Raw genomic sequence first — 25831 nt, forward strand, 5'->3', positions numbered from 1 at the left:
TCTCGCGAAACCCCACTGATGAATAATGAGCTGTAGATGTCAGGAGAATGCCTCTCTGCAGTGAAGAATGCAAGAAAACGCTTTTGGCTTACTGCGCTACCCCAAACTATCAAGAGAAAGGCCTCAACATGACTTTTTTTTCGTCGAAAGTTGAGAAACACTTTTTAAAATTCTCACATATATATATATAGGGTTAGTGTTTACTGGGCGTTAGGGTTAGGGTTTGGAAAAAAATCGCCCCCCCCCCCCCCACTCCAAAGTTCTGGATCCGCTAGTGACTAGAATGCCCCTTTGCAACATTATCCTATGCGCGAATAGGGCTACGACTGACACAAAAGGGCCACCCACGAGTTCATGTGTTCATTTAAAACTCTCTGTAATTTAAACCATTAACGGAATGTGCATAATCCCCCTCCCCCTTGATTTGTAGGCTTCAAGACGCAGACGGCGAAAAGAAATTCTTAATCGACCACCGGTGGACAATGGTTATGCTTGCCCTGGATTTGTGGCAAAATGTGCAGGTCACAGCTGGGGCTGCGTAGCCACGGAAAATACTGCATTCCATATTAATCTTCGGATTCGAAGACAAGCCATATTATTGTTATTATTATGACGATCGGATGATATAAAAAATAATCTAAAAATTAATCTATCTTTTATATATTGGCGTATCTTATTACAATGATATTGAATTGATATTTATTGAAATCAATTATTACTATTACTTTTTTTAAATAGCAGGTTGTAAAATTAAACTAAATATTAGAAAAGTAACAAAAATGAATTGCATAGGCATATGTAGCGCATTTACTTTATTGAAATTATGAAACAAATAAGTATAGGCCTATATATAGTGTTGTTGTTGTTTTTTTTTTGTAAAAAAAAATAGGTACCGGTACTCAATGATTAGGTGCCGGTACTCAGTAGTTGATTGCCTAACTTCTAACAACTAAAAAATTAATAATATACGTTAGAATACAAGAAATTTTTTTTTGTACCGGTGCGTACCGTCACAAAAAAGCCCTGTGTGTGTGTGTGTATATATATATATATATATATATATATATATATATATATATATATATATATATAGGCTATATATATATTTACAATTAAATATTAAATTTAAAAAATAATATTAAAAAAATGTTCTGAACTACTTAATACTAATTAGAAAAAAAAAACCATGATGATATATTTCATGCAGTTTTAACCCGTAGACTGTTTTCTTTTCATCTAGTTGTGACGTTTTATTTTTAAACCAAAAGTATTCTGAGATATCTATTGTTCAGTAAGGAAGCGTAAAAGTAATAAAAAGTTTAATTTCATTTGTAGTTCACAAAAAGTCTTAAAATAACTGCAGTACAAGTTTTGCAATATTATCTTCGTCCTATCACTGCACCATATTCTTTTCAGTTTTCGTTTCTGGTCTGCCATCAGCCTCCCCAACCCCTTAACTTTGACCTCTCAAACACGCGCATAAAGGTCATCCCTAGCCCCTTAACTTTGACCTCTCATACATGCGCATAAAGGCCATCCCAACCGCTTAACTTTGACTCTCAAACACGCGCATAAAGGTCATCCCCAGCCCCTTAACTTTGACTCTCAAACACGCGCATAAAGGCCATCCCCAACCCCTTAACTTTGACCTCTCAAACACGTGCATGTTGAGCTTCATAAAAACTATACTATACGATAGAGAAATAGTTAAAGTAACAATGTTTGGGGGAAAATGCTAGCCCTATAGGCGATCGAACCAGACATTAGTTTCCGATAAATTTATGCTTGTATAACATATATAGGCTTTCTGGTAAATTTAAAATAAATTCGGTAAAATGTGTAACTGGAGTAAAAAAAAAATGTGAAAAAAAGTAAGAATGATAAATATAATATACATATAAAATCTTAGTTCCGAATTTTTGTTAAAGTTGTAGCTTCATAAAAGACACCGTTCAAGTGTTTTGAAAATGTTAGTATGCATATTTTGAGAATTCTTGAGCTGATTCAATGCTTAGATACCAATGTAAATACTGAACTACTAATCCGTGGAACTAAATCTATAATGCTATTTGAATGTCATGAGGATGAAAAAAACAACATTCTGTGATTTGGCGGGAACATGATGTGAAGTTTAGTCTACTTCTTCTACTCTTGGGCCGCTGCTGTTGTCGGATGACGCCCCTTGGTGTAGTTTGACCATGATGGGGGCGCAAGTTTTTTGCAAGTTCTTCAGGCGATCCTCAAATTCTTCCTTTTCCGCTAGGGAATTGCCCTCTAGCCATCTGATGCCAGCATTGCACGCGTCCAGGGCAGTGTCTCTCTCAGATGAGGAAAGTCTGTTCCCAGCCGTCTCAACGGCTTGTTTCACGCCGTAAACGTAAGACTCGTACTGATTCCTTGAGGCGATTCTCTCTCTTTGCCTGTCGTCGTCTACTTTGTACTTCTCGGCGTCTGCCACCATTCTATCAATCTCTCTCTGGGATAGGCGGCCCCTCTCGTTCTTTATCTGAATGTTATTGGAGCGCCCGGTCGTTTTGTCCAGTGCTGAAACGTTCAGAATCCCGTTGGCGTCGATGTCAAACGTGACCTCGATTTGCGGGATGCCCCGAGGTGCTGGCGGGATCCCCATTAGCTCGAACCTACCCAGAAGATTGTTGTCTTTGGTCATCGCCCTCTCTCCTTCGAACACCTGAATGTCCACGCCGGGTTGGTTGTCGGAATAGGTGCTGAATATCTGAGACATTTTGGTTGGAATGGTGGTCCCTCTCTTCACAAGCGATGTCATTACGCCTCCTGCTGTTTCTATGCCCAGTGACAGAGGGGCGACATCCACTAGAAGAACGTCCTTGATGGTGTTGCTCTGATCTCCACTTAAAATGGCCGCCTGAACAGCTGCCCCGTAGGCTACAGCTTCGTCAGGATTGATGGATTTATTAAGCTCCTTTCCGTTAAAAAAATCACCCAGAAGCTTCTGGACTTTAGGTATGCGTGTCGAGCCTCCTACAAGAACAACCTCATGTATCTTAGACTTATCCAGTTTAGCATCCTTTAAAGCGTTCTCCACTGGCTGAATAGTTGATCGGAACAAGTCAATACATAGCTCTTCAAACCTGGCTCTGGTCACTTTTGTGTAGAAATCAATGCCCTCAAAGAGGGAGTCGATCTCTACCGAAGCTTCTGTGCTGCTGGATAATGTTCTTTTAGCGCGTTCACATGCAGTTCTTAGTCTTCTCACTGCTCTTGGGTTTTTGCTCATGTCTTTATTAAACTTTCTCTTGAACTCTTCCATGAAGTGAGCCACAAGGCGATTGTCAAAGTCTTCGCCCCCGAGGTGGGTGTCGCCTGCAGTGGCCTTCACCTCAAACATAGAGCCCTCATCTATTGTCAGCACGCTGACGTCGAACGTACCACCACCGAGATCGAATATCAAGACGTTTTTCTCCCCTCGCTCACCCTTGTCCAGTCCGTAAGCAAGGGCGGCGGCAGTGGGCTCGTTGATGATTCGGAGCACGTTGAGACCTGCTATTGCCCCAGCGTCTTTTGTCGCCTGTCGCTGGGCGTCATTGAAGTACGCCGGTACCGTGATCACAGCGTCGGTCACTTTGCCCCCAAGGTAAGCCTCAGCCGTCTCCTTCATTTTTGTCAGCACCATTGAACTGATCTCCTCGGGCGCGAACAGCTTCTGCTCCCCCTTGTATTCGGCCTTGATCTTTGGGCGCCCGTCCACCTCAACGACGGTAAAAGGCCAATGCTTTATATCAGCCTGAACTGTTTTGTCGCTGAACTTGCGTCCGATGAGTCGCTTGGCGTCAAAGATGGTGTTGCTCGGGTTCATGGCAGCCTGGTTCTTGGCGGCGTCTCCGACTAACCGCTCTGCATCAGTGAAAGCCACGTAGCTGGGTGTCGTGCGATTGCCCTGGTCGTTGGCAATGATCTCCACCTTTCCGTGCTGGAACACACCAACACACGAGTAGGTCGTGCCAAGATCGATGCCGACGGCAGGTGTTTTGTTTTTGCGAGACATCTGTAATTTATACATAAACAAATTATAAGAAACATTTTACAAATTACATTATGACTGCCGTTGCATAAGACGCTTAATCAGTTCAATATGTAATATTATAATATGATCACAAACAGGTTTCTTAAATCAAATTAATTGCCCAACATTTTGTTCCGCAACAGAAGATTTAGCAAAATCAAGCGAGAGCACCAAGACAAAACATGAGAACTACCAATGCTAAAAAAATAATAATTCAATGAGCATCTATTAGAGTATTAGACCGTTTCTGCGATTGTCTTCAAGATCGACTCAAAACGTTTTCTTGCAGAAGACATTTTTATAATTAGCACCAATGCGATTCTAACCGCCTTTGTTTTCAACATAGAACGGTCGAAATCTACCCAAGCGCCATCGCATCGCCCAGATGACGCCTTTTCCTCAACCAAAACAGGCCATTCAAAGACTTGTGGTCCAAGAAGATGAATTAAGCTGGCCAAGCTCAGACGTCCTTCGAAATTTTTCGCATTTTTATTTGAATTTCGTCGTCTGCAGCGTTCTGCTGCTTAGAAAATAGATGCATTTATTAGAAAATAGATGCATTTATTAAAAAATAGATGCGTTCATTAGAAAATAGATACATTTATTAGAAAATAGATGCATTTATTAGAAAATAGATGTATTAATTAGAAAATAGATGCATTTATTAAAAAATAGATGCGTTCATTAGAAAATAGATACATTTATTAGAAAATAGATGCATTTATTAGAAAACAGATGCATTAATTAGAAAATAGATGCATTAATTACTACAGCCCTCTCCCAGACCCCTAAATAGTACCTTTGTTTTTTTTCGTTTTGTAAGTGCGTGGAGGGGTGGTGTGCTTCACAAGCAAAAGATTGAGACGTACTAGAATAGAATAAACTAGAATCTATACTAGTAAAGATAGGATACCGGTTGTTACAAATAGTGACTGGGGACTACTAGTTTTCAATTAATGTAGACCAGAATCTAGAATTATTAATCATTGATTAACTTAATGTATTATCTAGTCTTCAATCTCTTGAATTCTAGATAAGAATTTTGACATTTTTGGAAAACCCCCAATCATTTTCATAATGAATCATCATTAATTATTCATGTCTCAGACATCGCAAAACATGGACTACTTACCACTGGTCACAGGCTCAAAGTATCTAGTTTCTTTGCAGAGTCTGACACAATCTTTTATTGTTCGTTAATATTCTCCCGCGTTGTAGAAACAACTGAATGTTTTGTTTCTCTTCCTTATTGTTTGCAATCAACTTCCCGAGACTTGCACTGTTTTCGCACTATTAAACTCGTTCACTACGTCCAAAAAAAACAAACTATAGAAACGAAACAAGTCATTTTATTACTCTATTATTGATGATGATGAAAATGGTCTTGCTGTAGGTCTTGCATAAATAAAGGAAACTAACAATCAACGACGAGAAGAAACAGAAATAATTGAATTTTTACAAAGCTTATATCAACACACTCTGTCTTTCTGGTAAACAGTTTGTACACGTTATTTCTCCCACACCCAATCTCGGATTAAGCTGAAATTTTTCAAAATTATTTCATTTTACCTGAAAAAAAAAAAAAAAACAGGAATCAATAAATAAACAAGGTTACAAAGACAGTTTGTGTGGAAACAAACTCAAAATCGGCCCCCGAAGTGGTCCACCCAGGAAGGTAAAAAGGCAGGGTTCAATATTTTCAGAAAGTAATAGAATGAAATTCTATCAAAGACAAATGACAGAGAAGAATGGAGAAAGAAGGTTGACAGATCTTGTGTGGTGCCCCAGCGGTCCAGCAGACCTAAGGATAGGTGTATGTGAGGTTCCTAGTGGGAGTGGCCTAACAGATGTCTTATAATGAATATCTAATTGATCTAATTGTTTTGTAAAGGGTCAATCTCTTCCGTATAAAAAAATATTTTTAAAAATGTTCCTTTAGTTAAGTGTTCTATGGCCAGAGCTGTAGTTCACGCGATAATATGAAAACCTACTTATTAATTGTTGTTTTAAATTATGTCCAACTTACATGCATACTAAATATATTTTTTTCTCTTAAAAAAAAAAGGAAACATTATTTTTGTGTAAATAACAAAAAAACTAAAACCATTTACATTTTTTTTTTACTAGATAATAGTGAAAATCCGACATCATAATATTTTAGTCCATTCAAAGTTCTGATGCAACGGCTACTTTTCTTTTCTGAAAGCGAAAAATCTAATTTTTAAAATCAGCTATGCAAACAGGTATTTCAACAACAACAACAAAAAAAAAAAAATCCACCATTTTTACAACTGTTCACTATTAATAGTAGGCTACATACATGAGCGACTATTTAGTAAAGGAAACTATTATATATCTGAATATATCATATTTTAAAATATTTATGCAAAAGGTTTTAGATTTTTTGTCATTTTTTATTAAACTGTATTACTAATTTCTGTCATACTAACTACCTACATTTACAAAACAAAAGTTTCCTTTTTTTTTAAAGAGAAAAAATCTATTTAGTAGGCCATGCCTAAAAGTAAAAGATCAGCAGTGGAGGGGAAAAGCTGACAAGTGGCAGTAGTTTGTGATAGCTCGGAGCTATCGTCCCCTACAAGGAAACCAAACCTGAACTACTGGCTCCAATTGCACAGTCCACCGCAGCACGGCAGCAGACGAAGGCAATTAAACGGATGCCCTCTCTGGTCATGGTCACATTCTTATATGCTTGCGAGCTTTGGACGCTAACTGCATAGAGGATCTTTGCAATGGAATTGAGATGCTACAGAAGGATCCTAGATATATCACATTTAAATACCGCATCACAAACGAAGAGATTAGAGACAGGGTTAATACAGCGATTGGACCCTCACGATGACCTGTTATTGTAAAAAAAAAAAAAACGCAATCTAAAAATCTATGACAATATTACAAGGTCTTCGGGGCTCACAAAGACCTTCCTTAGGGGAACAGTATCAGGAAAAAGAAGAAGAGGTAGACAGAAAAAGCGATGGGAAGACATTATACAAGAATGGACGGGCCTACCATTGAAAGAGGTTATATCAAAGGCAAAAGAGAGATGAATAAAGAAAGACGGTCGACAGATCTTGCGTGGTGCCCCAAACGGTCCAAAGGACTAAGTGATAGGTGAAGGTGAATGAGATAAGTATTGGTTCATATTATACACGTGAAGTGCAATACCAACTAAACTCGAGGATTCAAGGAATACTAAAGGAAAATTTTGTTTATTTTTAGGAAAAGTTCCTCTGTTGAGGCTTTGAATGAGATATTGGCCTTTTACAAAACAATTAGTTCAATTAGATAACATCAGTTAGGCCAGGTTCACATTGAACTATATCTTCATAGCTATCAGTTCATTGAATACACATGAATATTAACAATGTGATAATAACATTAATTAATAAATCTCAGTGGTATCAAGTCGTTAGTCGAACAATACAACAGTATCAGTAACACTTTCGACATGAGCACGTCTCTTCTTTTTGTATTGACGGTTGTAGTTGTTGATAGTAGCTCATAGTTTCTGGTGCCTTTTTACCTGCCTGAGAGGACCACTTCGGGGGCCGATTTTGAATTTGTGTTTCCACACTAACTGTCTTTGTAACCTTGTTTTTAATTAAAAAGATAAATTATAAGCAAGGAATGAACCAAATAATTTCATTGATATATTTATATTGTTTTTATTTATGTGGGTAACGAAGACCTATATGGTCTAGCATCGACACCAGAAGTATTCCGAAGATAAATAATGAAAAAAACAACAACACATCATATATATTAATATAGGCCTACATTTTTAAAAATTATATAGTTCTATACTACTTGTATCTAACAAGTTGGCCTCTTTAGCCACAACAAATGAAATGGGAAAAGATGCCACAGTTATAGCGTAAATCAATAAATATCAAATACATTTTGTGCCTAGCTTTTCTTTTAACTAGCTACATCTCTTATGACTAAGATTATGTATAACTTTATCAAATATATATATATATAAACTTTTTTTTTAAAGTAGTTAATAACGAAAGCTATTTGTGTACTATTTGAGCATGCCTCATTCTCAGAATAAAGTAATTTTTACATAATCCAATCATACCATGTTCAAAACGAGCAGTCGACTGATGAACAAATTGTGCTTAAAGAGTGAGTTTAATACGAATTCTTTTCGGTCGTAGAGTTTAAATTGTGGATGCATTCCGAATTTCCGAGCATACCTCCTTTCTGTTTTGGTCCACTAACACGGTCGTTGTCTAATGTCTTTGTTTTCTGCTATTACCGTAGATAATTTCAAATATCGTTCAGAATTAAGTTTAGTTTTCATCTATGTCGCTTATCTTTCGTTTGCATGCCTGGTTGGATGACATCATTTGACAAAGCTTCATCATGATGGGTGCGCAAGTCCTCAGCAAGGTATTTAGTCCATCTTCGCATTCTTCTTTTGTCGATAATGGGTTGTCATTAAGCCATTCGATACTAAGGTTGCAGGCGTTCAACACAGTGTCTTTGTCTGATAAGGTAAACAACTCGCTGGAAGATTCGATGGTCTGCTTGGCCTCTTGAATGTAGGACTCAAGCTGGCTCTTCGCGGCAAGTCTTTCCTTTTCTATCTGTTCATCGTCAACATGAGACACCATCCTGTTGATTTCGCACTGGGAGGTGCGCCCCCCCTTGTTCGCAATCTGAATGTGGTTAGACCTCCCGGAGGTTTTGTCCAATGCAGTTACTTGCAAAATGCCACTAGCATCAATGTCAAAGATCACCTCGATCTTCGGTTGACCCTTAGGTGCCGGGCAGATTCCCGTCAGAAGGAACTTGCCCAGAAGATGATTGTCTTTGGTCATGCGTCCTTCACCTTCAAACACTTTAATGCTCAGTTTGGTTGTGTTGTCGAAAGGGGTGGTGTATCCTTGGAATTGCCTGGTGGGAATAGGGGTTCCTCGTTTTACGATTGTTGTCATGTAGCCATCATACGATTCTATACCCAGAGACAGTGGAGTTACATCCACCAGATGAACGTCCTTGATTGCGTTACTCTGGTCTCCGTTTAAAATGGCCGCCTGGACAGCGGCTCCGTAAGCTACGGCCTCATCCGGGTTGATTGATTTCGTCAGGCTCTTGCCATCAAAGAAATCCCCCAAAAGCTTTTGAACTTTAGGTATACGTGTAGATCCACCTACTAATACTACCTCGTGGATGTCGTTTTTCTCCATCTTCGCATCCTTCAAAGCGCATTCAACTATCTCAATAGCAGATTCGAACATATTGATACAAAGCTCTTCAAATGTCACTCTGGAGACTTTAGAGTTGAAATCTATCCCCTCAAAGAACGAATCAATCTCTACCGAAGCTTCTGTGCTGCTGGATAATGTTCTTTTAGCGCGTTCACATGCAGTTCTTAGTCTTCTCACTGCTCTTGGGTTTTTGCTCATGTCTTTATTAAACTTTCTCTTGAACTCTTCCATGAAGTGAGCCACAAGGCGATTGTCAAAGTCTTCGCCTCCGAGGTGGGTGTCGCCTGCAGTGGCCTTCACCTCAAACATAGAGCCCTCGTCTATCGTCAGGACGCTGACGTCGAACGTACCACCACCGAGATCGAATATCAGGACGTTTTTCTCCCCTCGCTCACCCTTGTCCAGTCCGTAAGCAAGGGCGGCGGCAGTGGGCTCATTGATGATTTGGAGAACGTTAAGACCTGCTATTGCCCCAGCGTCTTTGGTGGCCTGTCTCTGAGCATCGTTGAAGATCGCAGGCACTGTAATGACTGCATCCGTGACCTTGCCTTCAAGGTAAATCTCGGCTGTTTCCTTCATATGGGTCAACACCATTGAACTGATCTCCTCAGGCGCAAAAAGATTATGACCCACATTGTAATCAACCTTGATCTTCGGGCGCCCTCCCTCCTCCACAACAGTAAATGGCCAGTGTTTAATATCGGCCTGGACAGTTGCGTCAGAGAATTGACGTCCGATGAGTCGCTTGGCGTCAAAGATGGTGTTGCTCGGGTTCATGGCAGCCTGGTTCTTGGCGGCGTCTCCGACTAACCGCTCTGCATCAGTGAAAGCCACGTAGCTGGGTGTCGTGCGATTGCCCTGGTCGTTGGCAATGATCTCCACCTTTCCGTGCTGGAACACACCAACACACGAGTAGGTCGTGCCAAGGTCAATGCCGATGGCGGGAACTTTATTTCTTCGTTGCATCTGTAATTAAAGGTAAAGACAATGTATTTAAAAAAAAAACTAGAATGTCAGTAACATTTATAAATCACATAAATTTGAAATGTATAATACTAATACTACTAATAGATAATTCCAATTATTATACATATAGTTTATTTTATTTTTAATGTTCTATTTTGCTAAAACATTGGGGGGGGGGGGGCAGTGCATTGTTAACAGAGTGACTGATCTCTTAAATCTATGTTGGCGAACTTCTAAAGACTGCAACAACTGGAGGGGCATTACTCTCCTCTCTGTCCCGGGCAAAGTTTTCAGCACTGTTTTGTTAAGACGGCTTCAACAGTCCGTAGATGAGAGGCTCAGAGAAGAACAAGCAGGCTTTCGAAGAGGCAGATCATGTGCAGAGCAGATCTTCGAAATATTAAAGAACAAAGTCTTGAGTACCAACAACGGCTAACTATAAGTTTTGTAGACTTGAAGAAAGCGTTTGATATTGTCCACCGAGAATCACTGCATTAAAACAGAAGAAGGAACACCCGAGTTTTTAAGCATCGAGACATGTGTGAAACAGAGGTGCATCTTATCTCCCTTCCTCTTCCTCCTAACCATCGAATGAGGATAGCAATGAACCAGACTGCCTTTGGTATTCCATGGCGTGAACAAAACCGAATGACGGACTTGGACTTTGCCGATGACCTTGCACTACTCGGGGATACAAATAAATGCATACGAGAAATAACGGAGAACCTAGATAGAGAGGCACCCAAAATTGGCCTCCGCATAAAATTTTGCGAGTGGGATATCAGGCAAAGGGTGCCCCCGTTAGACTTGGCGAGTCAAAGCTTGAAGAGCTGGACAAGTTCACGTACCTTGGCAGCATCATAACAAATGATGGGGATGCCTACCACGATGAAGCGTGCCGAATAGGAAAGGCAGGAAGCATTTTCCAGAGGCTGCATCCTATTTGGACAAGCCAAGCCATTGCACTCGAGACAAAAATACACCTTCTCAACACAATCGTCATCCCAACTGCAACATATGCATGTGAGACATGGAAGTCATCTGTCAAAATTGAGAAAAGACTAAATGTGGCTCAACAAAAATGGCTGAGACAGATTTTGGGAGTCAGTTACACAGATCGGGTCACTTAGTGAGAACACTTAGTGAGCTTGTGACAGAGCGTCGCATGAGGTTTGCGGGACATGTTCTCCGACAAAATGAATTACGCATACCAAGAGTTGCAATGACATGGAAGCCAATACGAGGAAAGCGCAAACAGGGACGTCCTCGTATTACTTGGCGCCTCACCTTCATGGAGGACTTCAGAACAGTGGACACCAGGTAGGAAGAAGCTTCAGACATTGTCAGTGACAGATCTTTGTGGAGACAGCTTGCCGCCCAATGCGCCGAACAGCGCGGGAGAACCTAAGTCTAAGTAAGTATTTTGTACATAGCAGCACCGGTTTTGGATAATTGGAGTCCTAGGTGAAGTGAATTTGGTGGCCCCAAATGAAATATATATAAAAAAAGAAAAGAAACTTTGAGAATTACACAATTTCTATTTTTTTTTAAATTCACATGTCACAGTTTTCGTTGTAGAGACAGCGTTAGACCAGTAGGCCTAAACATAAAGTCATAGTGCTGTATCAAAAACAAAATTTAATAAAATACCCAGAAAGGCACAAAGATAAAGGCAGATTCCTCGTTCCATATGCTAGGACAAATTTGTAAAAATGCTCTTTCTTCCCTAACGCTATTAGAGCATGGAATGGGTTGCCTGAGCTAGCCAGGAAAACCAGTGACTTGGCAGAATTTAGGTCTAAATGCATGACGCGTAGGACGTAATCATCTTCTTTTTTGAAGTCAAGTTTGTACCATATAGGTACTGCACGTTATTGGTGGATTGGAACAGAAAAATGGAACACGTGTGAAATATGTTCAGATGGGAGTCTATGGATACTGTAAAGCTGAATATGCTAAAAAGATATTTAACATTCTTTGATAAAAGGGCCCATTAACCGTCGCGACCGACCCTCGCATTACAATTTATAAAATGTTTACAGCGTAACAGGCCTACTAGTAGGCTAACTAGCTTAACACGTATTCCCGTAATAATGCATTGGCATCCATCCGTAAATCAAGCTTCTTGTGTGCTTCAATCCGAACTCCGCCACCAACCCCTGGGATTACGCCCACGGGACATGCTACTTTATATTCACCGTCTCTTTTCATACGCTCCTGAAGAAAAGAACATTATTAAGTCCTAGCCTAACCCTCCTGCAGGAGGGATGGTGGTGGCGGGTGGGGTTTGAACCCGGGAACATAAAGACAAATACTACACGATCATGCAGCTGTCTCCCCTTTAATAATCGTGTCATGAAACCACAGAGTTGGGGTTATTTATAGCGTTTATGTAGCGCTACTTTCATGCTTATAGCATGCTCAGAGCGCTATGGTCCAATCTCATTTGTGGGGGAGGGGGTATCTAGGAGTTGGTTTTCCGTGCTGCCTTTAGGCGCTCAGTAAACACAACTCTGCCGAGTCGGGTGTCGAACCTCGAGCCCCTTTCTAGGTAGCCAAGCCAAGCCAAGTTCAAGCGCACTTAGCACTTAAAAATAGCCTCTCGACCACGCTTCCCACATTATTTAGTTAAAATGCTTATAATTCAGTTATATAGGGCATTATAGGCTGTTTTAGATCTGTCTAGAATGAATACTTTTTACTGGCGACCCCATATAGAAGAGATCTATATTTCTGAGAGTAGCGAATATATTGATTGAAATAAGTCAATTAGTTCGTATTAATTTAGATACCGTAACTTTCTTTACGCGTTATTCAAATGTACTACCTGCGATAAGACATAAACTTTAAGACTCATGAGACCAGACCTGCAATGTATGTAGTCAACTGCTGGAGTTGCTTGAAAGAGAGAAATGTGCACACTTTAAACTTTGCTTTCATCGTGCATTCAATATAAAATTAAAAATACATTCAATGTTTATAAAAATAGACGAAACAAAGTTTTTCAGTATGAATAACTTTTTAATGATAGAGAACAGTTTGAGAGAATTCATTTTTTTTTTTAAAAGTGCGAAAATATGGTTGATGATGTCAGAGGAAGTGAACTCAAAGCGAGGCTACATCTTAATACAAATCAACTGTTTCATCTGTACTTAATGTATTGAGAAAAGCTCAGAGAACAAAATAATAATAATATAAAAAAAAAAAAAAAAAAAAAAACTCTATACAGACTTCAATAGTTAGCTCCCTTTGTCTATATTTCTCTTCTGGTTATTTGGAAAAAGATTGAAAGCCTGAGACTAGATATGATATAAGGTGGTGACGACGTCAAATGGCATCCATCCGATCCCCTCTCATCAGGATTTGCGTGTGTGTGAAGGGGTATAATTAATTCCAGATTTGAGGACCTGTACCCCCATGCAACTAAAATGAAGCAGTTATAAGTCTAAAGAAATCAAAGCACAAGGTTGAGTAAAAAAAAAAAAACCATTTGTAAACATTGTTCACATTAAAATAATATACTTTTACAAAGCGTTAATAATATCACATTGAGTGGACCTTCTGGTTGGATTAGGTTAGTCAAGATTTAGGGCCCACTCTGCCATTCCCTGGCATATCTTGCTGGTTAGTCAACCTCAGGGCCCACTGTGGCACATCTTGCTAGTGTTTTCTGCTGCATATCTGACAGTCATGAATAAACGTAGGACCTAAACACTTGCATGCAGGCTTCCTGGCTCTATTGCCCCAACTGAATCTACTCCTACACATGAGACTATATGGCTAAAATAGGCCACCACTGAGACTCACATTCAATCAAATATGGTAGTGCAGAGTGCAGACAATGTAGGCCTGGACAATATCAGTAGTTCGTGTTGAATACAAACTATATGCAAGTCATAGCCGTACCTAAATGTTTTTAAGTAATGACCACAACCTTCAACAAGAACTCTTTATGACCAAAAGCCATACTAATTCAATGTCTTTGAGTTTTGACCACATGCCTTACCAAAATATAGTAAGTGGCAGCAAGTCAAATTAGGGATGTTTTAAAGTGTACAACTACCATAAGCAATGCCCTGATGTCTTAAAGAGCAATTACAGAAACCCTTTTCACTATGTCAATGTCTAAAAGCACACAAAATCTATAGCATCTTTCATTACTGTAATCATACCAGTCCATAAGCGATAATCTCAATAATATCAAAGAACCACAACTTTTGTTTTATACAGTTCTGATGTTCTTTCATTTCTGAAGATTAAAACATCCTGGCCCAAACCTCCAGCAGGACAGCAGGAGATGACAGCAACTCGGGACCATGGTGAAGACATTCTGAAGCGTGACCAGGCAATCAGACTGTACCAAATAGAAGTCAACCTCTTTTAACATGATAAAAGGAAAAAAAAAAATCTGTATACAATATTTAGTATTGACGACAATACTGACATGAAGCCACTGGGATGACGACAGGTGAGAATACAGGTAAACTGACCATTGAATACAGGTAAACTGACCATTATAGTCCTTACTTAAACAGACAGTACTAATGCCAAGATTTCACATAATATATGTATATATTTATATACAATACAATGACATATCTGAGTAAAATTAACACAGGATCTATCACAAACAAAAAATTACATTTAAACCAGACGATGTCAATTAAACAAACAACTTATTAAACACTATGGCATAATGGCTTGAACAGAATACATACTCAGAATCTGTAATAAAGTTGTCCTGTTAACAGCAATATAAACACAAAGCCAGAATCAAAACACTTTATATCACCTAACTGGCCCATATATGTACACAGAACATAACAATACATAAAAGTAAAAAAAAAAAAAGGAAATGTGGGGAAAATGTCCATATTTTTTTCAATGACAAAACAGAAACAATGCAAAATTCTCCATGGGAAAAAAAATTTCTTTCTCACTTCTTTCTACAGATACTGATTGTTATTAGACATAAACAAATTATTATTAGTTTTCTTTAGTATTTATTATATATCTAGATATAAAGCATAAAGAATTGAATACATTCCTGTAAAAGAACAGAATAATTTAAGCAGACTCAACAACATAACTGACAATGCATGGTACTGATGTGTGTCGTAGAGAAGATGTTTAGTTTGGTGTGAAGTCACTTACTAGACCTGACAACTGTGCTGCAAGACTGAATGGATGACCTGTACCATGATACAAAAATCAAATTCAACCAGACACAAAGAAGGTGATAAAGAAACATAAAAGTTGTCAATGCTGATTTCTAAATGCAGCCAAAATCTCTTTAAAAAGAGCTTAATTGATCGATTCAAAACAAAGTTTTCTGGGGACTTAGAAGAAGCTTGAACTTATTACCATTGTTATCATTAAATTATATAACTTTGTTCAACAACTAAAGAAAACAGCACACTATTTTTCCTTGGCACAGTCTGCAAAAGAGCTGACAGCTCAGCAGCAAAAAGCTGGCTAGAAGAAGAAGAATATAACTTTTTTCCCAAAGACTTTATTAGGAATCTGCTTTCGCCAACTTAAGGGTAACTGTGAAAACATTTATGTACGCACATTTACGTTTTTTTAGTCTTCTCTAAAGAAGGCTGAGAACAAAGACAATTGGTATTAAATGTTTATAATAAATAAAAGCTGATTTCCAAATGAAGTCTGGTGGCTCAAGAAAGCATGACATCAAATGACACATTGCATCAGATCTTGACTCTTGGTTTCATCTATCTCCAACAACATTGACAAAAAAACATCCCCTCACGTAAAAAAACCTTCAAACATTAACTTCTAAAGACTTTAGGATTGAAAGCTAACAAAGACGCCCAAAGGCAATGAGAAGAGTCAAGAAAAAGGTGACAACTAAATGTCAAGAAAAGCTCAGTGCAAACATTTTAAACCTTGACAAAGGCCCATATTTTTAAATATTTTAACGTTTGCGGTCAACTAGTACTTTCTATTATGACTGATATGGGTGGGACAGCAAAACTGCATTATGTCTACAGAAGAAAGTCTCTTCCAGCCACATGACCATAATATAGCGAGTGTTTTTGATTTTTCTTAGAAAAACCAGTTTGTTAGAAAAGGCACCAGTTGAGACCTTACACTAATCAGTTGAGGAAAAGAGCAACATTAGCCATGAGCTTAAATACATTTTAATACCGCAGTCCATGCTCATAGTAGTGGAACACACTTTGAGGTGAGGTTTAAGCAGGTCCCACAAGTAACACCTGACACTATTGTTATCATATAGTAAGACTAAATCAAAGCTCTCTATTATAGGCATACAAAAAGGTCAATTCACAATATGACACACTCTATCAAGGTAAAATTTAACACTGGTGAATTATAGAATTAGGACAAAACGTTACAAGATCTGGAAAGAATTCTTTTTAAAAAAAAGCTTATTTAAATGCATGGATAAAATAAAAACATTAAAGGCCACACTAGTATCATGGATGACATAAAGCTGTTAGACATCTAATCAACACAATGTTATCCAGACAATTAGACTGTCTTTATTAGTTTTTTTCGAGTGAAGATAAAATGACATGCAAGTCAACCTGATGATGAAATGACAGACTATTGTATGCTATGACAAAGTGATAAGACAATATATATAGGCATTAATAATGAATAATAACATCACTTTTGTAAAGTATTTGTAATCAAGAGTTTTGCCATTTTAAGAGGGTTGAGTGAGTTGATTTGTGTGCTTCAAGATTTGTCTCCGCCTGCTGTAGTTAATGATTTACCTTTGTTTAAACTCTGTGATCGTACAAAGTCAATTTCTGCATAGGACAAAGGAGGTTGCCTCTCATCTGCATCAGAAGAGTTTCTGCTTTTGCAGCGGGTCAATTTCCAGTCAGCATCTCCTTGTCCTTCAGAAATACTCAGGTCAAGACTTAAATAGTTCAAAGGCTTGAACCCAGCCTCATTACCACAGCTTTCCCCACTTCCACTGCTGGAGTTGGCCTTTTGCTCAGAGTTAGAGGCTACCTGTTGGAAGAAGCCAAGGTCAGGAATGCTATGCCTAGAGCGAGAACTGGAAGAAAAATGAGATCCTCCAGATGAGGTTGGATCACTTCCTGTTGATCTGTTACAAGCATCTGGATTAGATTCTAAATTCTGCATGCAAGGAGTGCTTCCCGGACGGACAAGGCCATGCCCATCTTTGTTGATGGCTGCAGTCATGTCCCCAAGGCTAAGAACATGACCATCTTTGGTCACAGTAGATATGAGGGAAGTCACATCACCAACACTGTGGCGAATCTTGGCTTCTACAACAACCATCTTTGCTTCTAAAGATTTCCCAAAAGTGGGGCTGGCTTCACCACAGAAAAACTCAACCCCGCTGCCCTTGTTGGGTGACATGGGGCTTTTCTCAGTGCTACTGCCTGAGGACTTTTCACCACTGGCTCTTCGACGTCGACCTTTGCTGGAACATGTTGTGTCTGAGCTATTGCTACTTAGAGAGTCTGACTTGCCTATTTTGATAAATGACTTCTCAGTGTCTGACAATATTTTGCGGTTTTTCTGAGATGAGCCACTGGGATGCTTCTGCCTGGAAGAGGCTGGTGTGGGTGAGGTAATCTCAGGCCCACTTAGGTGTTTATGCCTTTTGTTGTTGTCCCCCTGAAAAAATGACTGGGAGTTTGGAGCCTGGTTGCAGTTATTGAGTGTCTCGGGAGAAGGGGTGTGGTCTGGAATTGTGTCACATAGCTTTGACCTATCTGGGCTGGGATGGTGAGATGGAGAACTGGTGGCACTTTGTTGTGACAAGCTCTGGGATGAACTGTCACTTCCAGATAGTTGCCTGTGGAAGTAAGCCTTGGCCGACTGTGTAATGTTAGGTATCTCTGAGCTCACATCTATCCTAAGATCAGCTAATTTGGTAGCCTTATCACTGATCACACAAACAACTTTGGCAGGGACTATATTTAAATGAGGTTCGAATATAGTTTCTGGAGCAGCAGGATTAAAACTTAAATACTGACTTTCTTCTTCTGATTTGGACACTTGGGAAGGACTGTTTTTAGATACCTGAGGTCCTTCAATGGTAACACACTGCTGACTACTGCTAGAGGTTAGTTGAGGTATATGTTGTGTTGGAGTGGCAGCTTTGGCAGTGATGAGCGGAACACAACCTGAAGATGATGAGCAAGATTTGTCACATGGCTGTTTCACTGTGTCATGTAGACAGGGAGACTGACCTGAAGACAACGGAGCTAGTGTGATGACTGCTGGTTGTGTAGATGAGATCACAGAACTATGCGATGATGAGCCTGACTCTGGAGTAGATGATTTCATTACATTTGATTTTGTGTCTACTGAGCTCATTCTGCTAGAATCTGACTGACTGGAACAAGTAGGCTGTTTAGGAACAGATTTGTCAGTCACAACAGGAATTTGAATGTAAGAGACAGTAGCCCCAGGAGCTGTATAATTCAGTGATGCATTTTTCCCAGGCTCAAAGCCTACATACTCTTGACCATCTGACTGCACTTCTGGTGATTTCCTAGTCAGGGGTAAAGGAAAAAATGGAAATGCAGTTGTGGGTTTTGCCTGACCACTGGTTTGGTCTTTAGCCACTGTGGTCAGCTGCTGTGTGGTTGTTCCAGCAAAGCTTTGTGAAGCTGCTTTTCCAGGCTGGTAATCAACATAGTCAAGTGCTGGTGATTGACCTTGCTGGTAACTTACTGAGTTATGAACTAGCACTGTTCCTTGCTGAAAAGAATTACATTGCCGAGGAGGCACTACTCCAGATTTTGAGACAACACATTGCTGAGCTGATATTGTTGCAGGTTTACAGCCAATATAGCTCTGTGCTGGTATTGCACTAGACTGATGGCCTGCAGTGTCTTGAGCTGGAACAGTGCCAGGGTTATAACCAACATAGTTCTGTGCTGGACTTGCACTAGACTGACGGCCTGCATTGTCTTGGGCTGGAACAGTGCCAGGGTTATAACTAATATAGTCCTGTAATGGCATTGCACTAGACTGACGGCTTGGATGGTCTTGGGTTTGGTCAGTGGCAGGATTATAACTAACATAGTCCTGGGCTTGTTTTGCTCCTGGCTGATAACCACTACACAGCTGTACCTGTTGATTTCCAACATAATGCTGACCTGGCATTGCAACTGGTTGACAGCCAACACACTGCTGTCCATGCATTGTCATTGGTTGATATTTTTGCTGTCCTTGAATTGCTCCAGGTTGAAAGTTGCCACACTGCTGTCCATATGGTGTCACCGACTGATAACCTACAAACTGTTGTGTGTGCAGTGCCCCTGATTGATGGCTTCCACACTGCTGTCCATGCATTGTTCCTGGTTGATAGCCTACATACTGTTGTCCATGCATTGTCCCTGGTTGAAAGCTACCACACTGCTGTCCTTGCATTAATCCTGGTTGGTAGCCTCCACAATGTTGTCCATGTATAGCTTCAGGCTCAAAGCCAACATAGTCCTGTGCTGAAACTGCTCCAGACTGATATCCTCCTCCTGTTAGGGCAGGAGGTGGGTTTGTACTTGGTTTAAATCCAACATATTCTGGTACAACTTTGGCGGAAACATGTTTGGCTTGGGGCACAGAGCTTGGCAAGACACCCCCTTTAACAGTTGGGGCATTCAGAGGCTTGACCGGTAAAGCTTTTGAAACTGGAGGCAAAGCAGGATTGTATTCAGTGTAAGCTTCATCTTCAGCCCGTCCAGGCTGTTGGGCTTTGCTAGATGACTGCTGAACTGTTTTAAAAAACTGGCTTACTGATTGTGTTTTTGTATGGGGGGGATGGTCACCATCTCCTAAAGTCACAGTGGGACTAAATTCAATATATTCATCATCGGGGTCATCTAAGGGTTTTTTAGGCTGTACAGCAGACAAAGAAGCTTGGTGCTCCCTATCAGTAAAAAAGGCTTTAACGTTGCTCGGCTTGCTGCCCATGGACCCACTTTTTTTCCGAAAATCTTTTCCAAGGCTGGCATTCTTTTCCATCGAAGACTGCCTTGAGGTTTTACGAATGGAATCACTGCTGCCACCAGTGCGAGTAGAAGTAGAGGCTGACGTTGTTGTTGGGGGGAGGAATATGCCAGAAGATGTTGGAGATGATGAGGACATTGACACAGAAGAAGCCTTTCTGGCAGGGCGAGATATTTTCTTATCTCTGGCCCCCACAGACCCAGTTCGAAGCTTGTTACTCACAGGTTGTTGAGGATCATAGACAACATAGGTATCCACATTCTCCAGAGAAGCAGAGCGGCTGTTATCCCCATGTTTCAAACTGTCCATGTCCATGTTGAAGTAAGCCGAGTCCGTCTGTGGTTGAACAGATGATGAGGGTGAGATAAAACTAACTGGCCTCTTGTCGACAAGACTGCTAGAATGCTGCTGATTATACTCCATTGTCATGTAGGAATCTCCCCCACCAGCTTGTGCATTCAGCGGAGCCATATCTGCATAGTCATTTGTTTCTTTTAGGCCAGCCTGCTGGTAACTGCGCTCTGAGATTACCTCTGACCTGCGGCTACTACTACTGGAGTCAGATCTGATGCGATGAGGGGATGACTTCCGTTGGGTGGTTCCCAGCTGCATAGTCATATACCCAGGATCAACCTCCACTTTAAACTGTGGGGAAGGAGTGCTCCTCATCTCCGCATAGTCACTTGCATTGGATCCAGTCTTCTTCCTTATATCATGTCCCATCTTACGCAAGCTCTCGCTGGAAACACGCAAAGATTCGAAAGAGCCTAACAATGAAGACTCCTGAGACAGTCTGTGCTGAGGCTCAAGCGCTAGTCTGGACTGCTCCATGATCAATTTACTGTACTTAACTGGTCGAGTGCCCTGGCCATGGCTGGATGACCTGGGCCTACTCATGGGCTGTAGTTTCCCAAAACTAGAGGTGCGTGGCCTGTAGTTGAAACTATCACTAGCAGTACGTGGTCTCATGGGCATGTATTCCATAAAGGAATCAGAGTCATCAGACTTGAGTGATGCACTCAATGGACTGGCACTCTGTGAAGGTGACCCCATGCTGTGCTCTTTACGTGCTGAAATCAACAAGAATACATTTAGTTTAGAAATAAGTTGCATAATCAATTAGTCAAATCTAAATAAACAAATATTTACAAATAAATTATTCCCTTTAAAATATTAACTCCTAATTTTTTACAACAGATTTTATTGGTATTCTCAATTCTGTAAAAAAAAAAAAAAATGTACAAAATAATTAACAACTTAAGTAAAAAAATTACGAGTTATATCAATAAAGCTGTTGTACACTATATTCTTTGACTACCTTTAAGGTTGTTGATAATATGGGGCGCACTGGTGGCCCTTGACATGTCATTGACACCTCCTCGAGGGCCCATCTCCATGTAGCCTTGATCTTTCTTGCTGACTGGCCTGCTGCCTAGGGAATAAGTGCGTGGTGGTAGACCAGCTGTATCATCTGACAGCATGCACTTGGCAGGCTCAGGTCTGAGTATCCCAGTTGAACTGGATAAGCTATTGGGCATCTCCATTGGGAGATAACCTTCATTGCCTTGAAATGAAAATATATCAATGAGGTAAAACTTTCATTTGCCCAATGCAGTAATACATAATTTAATTTGCAATAAATTAAATGATGGGGTTACCTCTAACAGACACAATTAGAAAATAATTATTATTTCTTCTAGGTATTGATCTAGAAACCAGCACTATGGAAATTAATATAAACAAGCAAAACATTTCCTTCACATTTAGACCACTAAGTTTCCACACACAAAACATTTTGAACAATAACTTAAACAGGGCAACAGAATGTTGTAGTGTTCACATCAGCTGGGGCTGTTACTTACTTCCTCCTTCCCTCACTGTGGGGAGTGTTGAATGGTGGCTTTCAGAAAAACTGTGCATCGGTATCGGCGCAGTCCCATGGTGCGCTGTTGCTGCTACCATCCCAGGACAACCTGTCAATGACCCTTGGCTGTGTGTGTAGCCCTGGGGTTGGCTGTTGCTTCCCATGGTCATGTAAGTGTCAGGCTGACTTTGTGCAGTGACTGTTTGACTGTTGGTAGGGACAGTTTCTGTAAATAAAGTTTTATTTTTAAAATCCCTTGGAGAGGGTGGCCAAGTAGTAAATCTTTAAGGTCTTATCCTTTCATTACACAGTCTTGCAAGCTGAATGGATATTGTACATTTCAGCAAGCAAATGAATAAAAGGGAGCCAAGGGGAAGTAAGTTGTTACCCTTTCAGACCTTGCAAACTTTAGGTCTTAATGACCTATCAACCACCTATTCTTTCACCAACTTAAGTCAGAATTGAGTGGACTCACGGGCATTCTAAAAATCATGAAATTCAAAATCTGTCTTCACCAAGATTTGAAACTGAGACCCTTTAGTTCAGAAGTCAAGCGCTTCACCACTCAGCCACCACAACCTCAGTCAAGGGGAATAAGGATGATTTTTTTTCACAATGGACAATGCTGATGAGATAATAAGAAACAGTCATCGAGTATTTGGTTTGCTTCCACCACACGGTTCTCTGTATCTTTTAAGTACTTCCTCAGTCATGTGTCAGTATCTAAGTAACCGCCTTCTGCGCAGATTCCCTACTAGACTTTTTTCAAGGTTCAAAAGAAATAATGGACTAAAATTGGTCATAACAGTCCCATGTGGTATAAACAATAATTATTAACAAGAAACATGGTAATTTGTTTTGTTTCGTTTTCAATCAATAATTACTTCACTTTTTGGTTTACCTTTTTGTGAATGAGAGCTACTGGCCATGTTTAAGTAAGTGCTTTCCTGTGATGTGGATGTGGTCATCTGAGCATTCTTTAAGTTGTCCATCTCATAGTACTCCTGCACTTGCTCTAAAAGAATACATTATCAAATAACTATATTACTTTCCTTTCTTTTTCAATAAGTAGTATGATTTAACATTACAAAACAGGTTTTTTTAATCAGGTTTTAAGCATACAAAGGATTCACAAGACACACCACATTGTGGAAAAATATAACAGTTCTAGGTGGGGCTAGGGAGCTGCATAGTAATATATTAACTGTTCTAGTGATGATGGTATTTAAGAAAAACGCTATACTGTATATAGTAACTTGTTGTGCAAGATATTTCTTATAGACCTCTTAAGCTCTTGTGTTTAATACAGCAAGATCACCAACATTTAAAAATGAGCAATTAACTGATATTTATTAATTAACTGATATTTATTATGTTCTTCAATCACGAAACAAAAATAAGTTATATTTTTAGTGATATTAGGCTTTTTGTGCGTAAGTGAACCATGAACCCCAATATTTAAAAAATAAATAATACTAAAATAATGTAAAAAGCATTAACATAAATTTATTGCAGAATAAAACCTGGAAGTATTGTTTAAATCATTTAGGTCATGACTGCCCATTAAGCTGTACATAAGTAATTTTAAAACCCTTTCATATACAAGGTGCTAGGTAATTTTCTTTTGTTTTGTAATGCACAGAACATATAAACTTGTATCTTTAAACAAATGTATACACTAAATTGTCAGAACAATTACTTGGACACCCATTAATATCTAATTATTATAGAAATCAATAACGGATTATTCTTTGAAACATTATCTTTGAAAAGTTGGCTTGATGGTTTGTTTATCAAAGAACCATAAATGGGAGGTATTTTTCCTATACAAACTTTTCACAAAGGAACAAACTGTTAAGAGATTTTAACTTTAGAAAAGAAGCTCTAAACATTGATTTGAAAAATACTGCAATGTACTTAGACTCCTGTGTATTCATTTTCTTACATCTCTAAATGTTATAATTGCCTAAAATTCAATAAACATAGTTTCCTTTTTTTTTTAAAACTTTATTTATTTTATGGTGATGCTGACATTAGAGCTCCAGTATTCAAATCTGTGCATTTTTCATGAACTATTTTGAAAATATTCATAAATTTTAGTTTTTTCAATGACTTGGAATTAAAGATTCATCCTTGGTCAGTGAGTTGTGTTTTTTTTTCAAATCCAAAATGTAATTAATTTTGAACTCTATTCTAAATTCTAAACCAAAATTAACATTTTCTGATAGCAAATCAAAAAATATTTTAGGTATAATCATAACATGGTAATGCACTACAAATGGGCAAAGTGAATGAATCAGTGAAAATAAACCCAGAGACACTGAGAGTTAATGCAAAATATAGAATCTGACCTAATAATTTATTTTTACAGCTCAATAGTGTTTTAAGATAATATTTTTACTGTTTTGTCTGGCCACAGTCATTTATAAGGAAATAAAAAAAATAAACTAACCATCAAGATGGTTTGGAGAGGATGGGGGTGACATGTCAGGAGGAACCATGCTGACTGGGTCCATATCAGTGGTTACAAGGCTGAAACGAGAATAAAATTAAAATTAAAGTTAAACTAACTGTAGCAACTGGATTGCACTAAAAGTCCAATGTTATTGCATAATACTAAATACCATACATTAGAAAATGAGCAATTTTGTAAGTAGGAAAGATTGCTAACCAACACTTAGTTTGTATGACTAAAATGAACTAATGTTTTCCTGTCGGATAAACACACATAATTTTATAAACTAAAGCAAATTATCTACTTACGGAAAAACCACTTCCATTTTGTCTTCCGTGTGACTGTAGCGTGACTCTGCAGTGTTTGTTCTTGGTCTCATTATGGGCTGAAGATTGTCAATAGGGCTGTTGACCAAACAGAAAGAGAATTTATAAGACTTTAGCTGAAGCAAAAATAAATAAATAAATAAAGACAATAACATTTCTACATTTCTGTATATAATCAACAAATTAAGTTTATTCTACTTTGAGTCTTAATTTAAACCCAGGTAAAAAAAAAAAAAAATACATTTTCATTCTTTCACTAAGGCTAAATATTTAATATAAATATAGGACCTTAATACACTCATTTTAATGTTTGAACCAAAAGTAACTGGACCTCAATGTTTAAAATGGGATGGTTGAGTGACTGAGCATTTGAGTTACAATCCCAAATCCTGGAAATAGCATTCAAAATTTGTATTTAGGACTGAAGTTTTCAAGTTGACCCAGTTTCAAATGGGTACCAGGCTTCACCAAGGTTCAGTATGGTAGATGGGCTTTGTGGAAGCTACACAACACATTCTTGAGCTGTTTGCCACTATAAGGCCTGAACTCGACTTTACTTGGCAATTAAATCTCTTAAGACTTCAGGAGACACTTTATACACATAGCACCAATCAATAAGACTGATAAAGTTGCATGCAATATTAGAAAGACTTGTCCATTACTACAATGATAAGTCTAACAGTATCTGTTGTGATCATGCCCCTTTATTAATAACTGATCATGCCTATTTCTAAATCTAGCATACTTCTCTATAAACTGTTACGTGCACAGCATAGTGTGAATGTGGAATGGTGTGAATGCATGTTTAAAGGGGAAGATAGAAGAGGATCCGAAAATGGAGTAATGTAAACAATGTTATTATTGACACACTATTATGTGTTGAATCAAGATTAAAGTCCTCATAATCTTCTATAGATGAGTCTGTTTGGTGTATGATTAAGAGTTTTATCTGCTCAT

General features: G+C 39.0%; 3 protein-coding genes across 8 annotated transcripts in view; all 3 read right to left on the reverse strand.

Moving 5' to 3' along the window:
* Nucleotides 1-1306: 1306 nt before the first annotated feature.
* On the reverse strand, nucleotides 1307-5339 carry LOC106056293 (heat shock protein 70 A1-like). The gene is made up of 2 exons (XM_013212971.2): nucleotides 5175-5339; nucleotides 1307-4024 (listed from the first exon to the last, which is right to left on the reverse strand). Exon 2 carries the CDS (start codon nucleotides 4022-4024, stop codon nucleotides 2132-2134), a length of 1893 nt encoding a protein of 630 aa, XP_013068425.2. The 5' UTR covers nucleotides 5175-5339; the 3' UTR covers nucleotides 1307-2131.
* Nucleotides 5340-7712: 2373 nt separating this feature from the next.
* LOC129923560 (heat shock 70 kDa protein II-like) lies at nucleotides 7713-13169 on the reverse strand. Of its 2 annotated transcripts, none has more exons than XM_056014976.1 (2): nucleotides 13113-13169; nucleotides 7713-10245 (listed from the first exon to the last, which is right to left on the reverse strand). In XM_056014976.1, the coding sequence occupies exon 2, from the start codon at nucleotides 10243-10245 to the stop codon at nucleotides 8359-8361; it is 1887 nt and encodes a 628-aa protein (XP_055870951.1). In that variant the 5' UTR covers nucleotides 13113-13169; the 3' UTR covers nucleotides 7713-8358. The 2 variants fall into 2 exon arrangements, with proteins under 2 accessions (XP_055870951.1, XP_055870950.1); XM_056014975.1 differs by having other exon boundaries at nucleotides 13073-13163.
* Nucleotides 13170-15633: 2464 nt separating this feature from the next.
* LOC106056291 (insulin receptor substrate 1-like) overlaps nucleotides 15634-25831 on the reverse strand; it is a 34860-nt gene continuing 24662 nt past the window's right edge. For all 5 annotated transcript variants that reach the window (XM_056014973.1, XM_013212969.2, XM_013212968.2 and 2 more), the window contains 6 exons: nucleotides 24857-24952; nucleotides 24546-24625; nucleotides 22995-23108; nucleotides 22092-22319; nucleotides 21548-21793; nucleotides 15634-21299 (listed from right to left, as the gene is read on the reverse strand). In XM_056014973.1, the coding sequence (XP_055870948.1) occupies nucleotides 16969-21299; nucleotides 21548-21793; nucleotides 22092-22319; nucleotides 22995-23108; nucleotides 24546-24625; nucleotides 24857-24952 (5095 nt within the window). In that variant the 3' untranslated portion in view covers nucleotides 15634-16968. The remainder of the gene's footprint in view (nucleotides 21300-21547; nucleotides 21794-22091; nucleotides 22320-22994; nucleotides 23109-24545; nucleotides 24626-24856; nucleotides 24953-25831) is intronic.

Source organism: Biomphalaria glabrata, chromosome 17 (genome assembly GCF_947242115.1).
Source record: "Biomphalaria glabrata chromosome 17, xgBioGlab47.1, whole genome shotgun sequence".
NCBI lineage: Eukaryota > Metazoa > Mollusca > Gastropoda > Planorbidae > Biomphalaria > Biomphalaria glabrata.